Source organism: Trypanosoma melophagium, assembly GCF_022059095.1.
Source record: "Trypanosoma melophagium isolate St. Kilda chromosome Unknown ctg8segment0, whole genome shotgun sequence".
In the NCBI taxonomy this organism is placed as follows: Eukaryota; Euglenozoa; class Kinetoplastea; order Trypanosomatida; family Trypanosomatidae; genus Trypanosoma; species Trypanosoma melophagium.
Window position 1 is genome coordinate 100,001 of NW_027125192.1, and position 2,500 is coordinate 102,500.

Consider the following 2,500-nt stretch of genomic DNA (forward strand, 5'->3'; position numbering starts at 1 on the left):
AAAAAGAAGTCAAAGAAGAAGTTCGTGGGGGAATGAAAACTGAAATAAAGAAGAGAAGTTTTGTGCGCAAGACAGTGTAGGTGACTGCAGCGTGAGATAAAGAAAGAGGGAAAAAAAAGAAAAAAAAGGAAAAACAATAAAAACAAATTTTTCGTTCTTACTTTCTTTTGGTTTTATTTCTGTTTCAGTATTGTTCTTTTCTTCGGTTATTATCCTTAATATTTTTTTTTCTCCACTCCTTCTAAACTTTGCATTGTCTTTCTCTTTGGGGGGCTCGTGTTCTTGTTGTTATCATCATCGCTGTTCCTCTTTTTTGTTCTTTTTTATTTCCCCCCACATTCAACATCCTTTTCACCTGCCCTACAACCACCACATGTATATAAATACACATATACATTTATATATGCATAAATATATGTGGATTTATATACGAAACTCATCATCCACAGATATATTCCGAATCAACTATTTACAACAAGATTACTTACACAACAATACAAGCAGAAACAAATTATTATAATCACTCATTCTTTTATTCAACAAAAAAAGAAGGGAATAAAGAAAGAAGGGAATAATAAAAAAAGAAACAAAGGAAAAAAAGAAAGAGAGTGAAAGAAAGAGAGAATTAAAAAGAAAAGAAAAAGAAGGAAAGAAAAAAAAATTTCTTTTTTGTTCTTACTCAACTGGAACATTCACATCGTTTGGAACATCATTCTGAGTTTCCGGCTTCTCTACAGTCACTGTCTCCTTTGGCACAGAACGATTTTGTTTCTCATTTCGCCTGCTCTTCGTCTTTTGTTTTCCGCCTGCAGTCCCTTCCCGCTTCGCATCACTGCTATTAACACCGCTTTCTGTCATATTAACATCATTTGTAGATCCCGCGCCTTTCTTCTTTCCCCCTTCTCTTTCTTCTGTTGTGGTATTGGTGTTGGTAGTGGGAGGAGAGGTGTTCTTCTTTTTCTTTGTATTCTGCGACTGCTTCTGCACCCTTCGCCGCCCTGTTGATTCCCTCTTCTTTCCTATTTCGTTGGAAACGGCATCTGCGGCCGCATTCACCTCAACGTCTTCCTGCGGTGTGTCCTTCTTTTGTTTAGATGAACGATCGCTTCGCTTTCTGTTATTACCACTATTATTATTATTATTATTATTATTATTATTATTACCGCCATCCTTGTTGAAGGAAGTCCAGCAATCGTTGCAGTAAAAGTCACCCACGCGGCGTCTGGTGCGCTCACGATAACCCTCCTTGAACTCATTACACTCACGACAGAGCCCCCAGCCTAACTTCGCCCAACAAGTATAGCAGTAATACTTCTGATCTCGCTTGTCAAGGTGAAGAGAGTCGGGTTGTTGCTTCCTAGCGCACTGCGCACAATTAGCGGGAATGGTTGTACTTCCTTGACCACCCTGACGTGTTTTGTTTTGACATGACGCCTTTTTACTGCTGCCTCCTCCCTTTTCATCTCCTCCCTTCTCATCTGTTCCACGTCCTCCTACACGTTGTTCGCGACGATCACGTTGATGGCGTGAATGCTCATTTTGGTTATTCTTATGCTTATCAGTCATACTATCGGTACGAACAATATGCACAGATGGGACCATCGTCGTTAATAGCTCCAATGTTGTGAGAGACGGGGCATCTCCTGTTAAAGAAAGTTTCGCACGAGGTGTCCTTGTACGCGCCTCAGTAGCGGAATCCATCGGACCATGCGTTTTGTAAACGGGATCTGGGAATGCCGCCATAATAGGCGTTTGATAATTTGAAACTCTTTTAGGTGAAGTTCGGGGAAACATAGTTTGATATCCACTCTTCTCTGTTACAGATGAGGGCGGGGGCGGTGGGGGCATATGCACAGGCACAGATGCTGGAATACCACCATGCTGCATCATCACAGAACTGGCGTATGTTGGAAGTCCAATACCGTGATGTGATTTACTTCCTCCTGTTGCTGTTGTTGTTGCTGCTGCGTTTGGTGATGTGGCGGCAGATCCTGGAATAGTGAACTGCAGTGGTGGTGTATTTCCTGGAGCGGGTGGAATAATCTTTTCATGTTCAAGCCAGTGTAGTAATTTAGCCTTTGGGATAATACAGTTTTCAAGTAATGTGACGACATCACGCTTGTATGCTGGACGAAGTGCATCATAGCGAATCCGCTCAAACGTCCATGTGTGTTTCTCTTCATCTGCCAGCACACATGCACAAATACAACCTTCCACTACATCTGGATTTCTTACATCCACCGTACAATCTTCAAATTGTGTATATTCCTTTTCATACTTGTCATATACCTCAACTTCAAAGGTTCGTGTGGGAATATTTTCTTGACACATACTTCGACTAAGACCTCCCTGACTTGAGAAACTTTGTCCTAAAGAGAATACACCAGACAAAGGCTGCTGATGTTGATGTGCATGTTGATGTGGTTGGTGTTGATAGTGGGAATTGGAAGCGGGACTGTTTAAGCTGCTCGTTACGGCACCATCTCCCTCTTTTACACTG

At 41.6% G+C, this 2,500-nt stretch overlaps 1 protein-coding gene across 1 annotated transcript in view; it reads right to left on the bottom strand.

Moving 5' to 3' along the window:
- Window positions 1-675: 675 nt before the first annotated feature.
- LSM04_000262 (uncharacterized protein) overlaps window positions 676-2,500 on the bottom strand; it is a gene marked incomplete at both ends in the record, with an annotated part of 4,188 nt that continues 2,363 nt past the window's right edge. Inside the window, one exon of the mRNA XM_067333161.1 lies at window positions 676-2,500. This exon is cut by the window's right edge and continues 2,363 nt beyond it. Within this exon, the coding sequence (XP_067186001.1) occupies window positions 676-2,500 (1,825 nt within the window).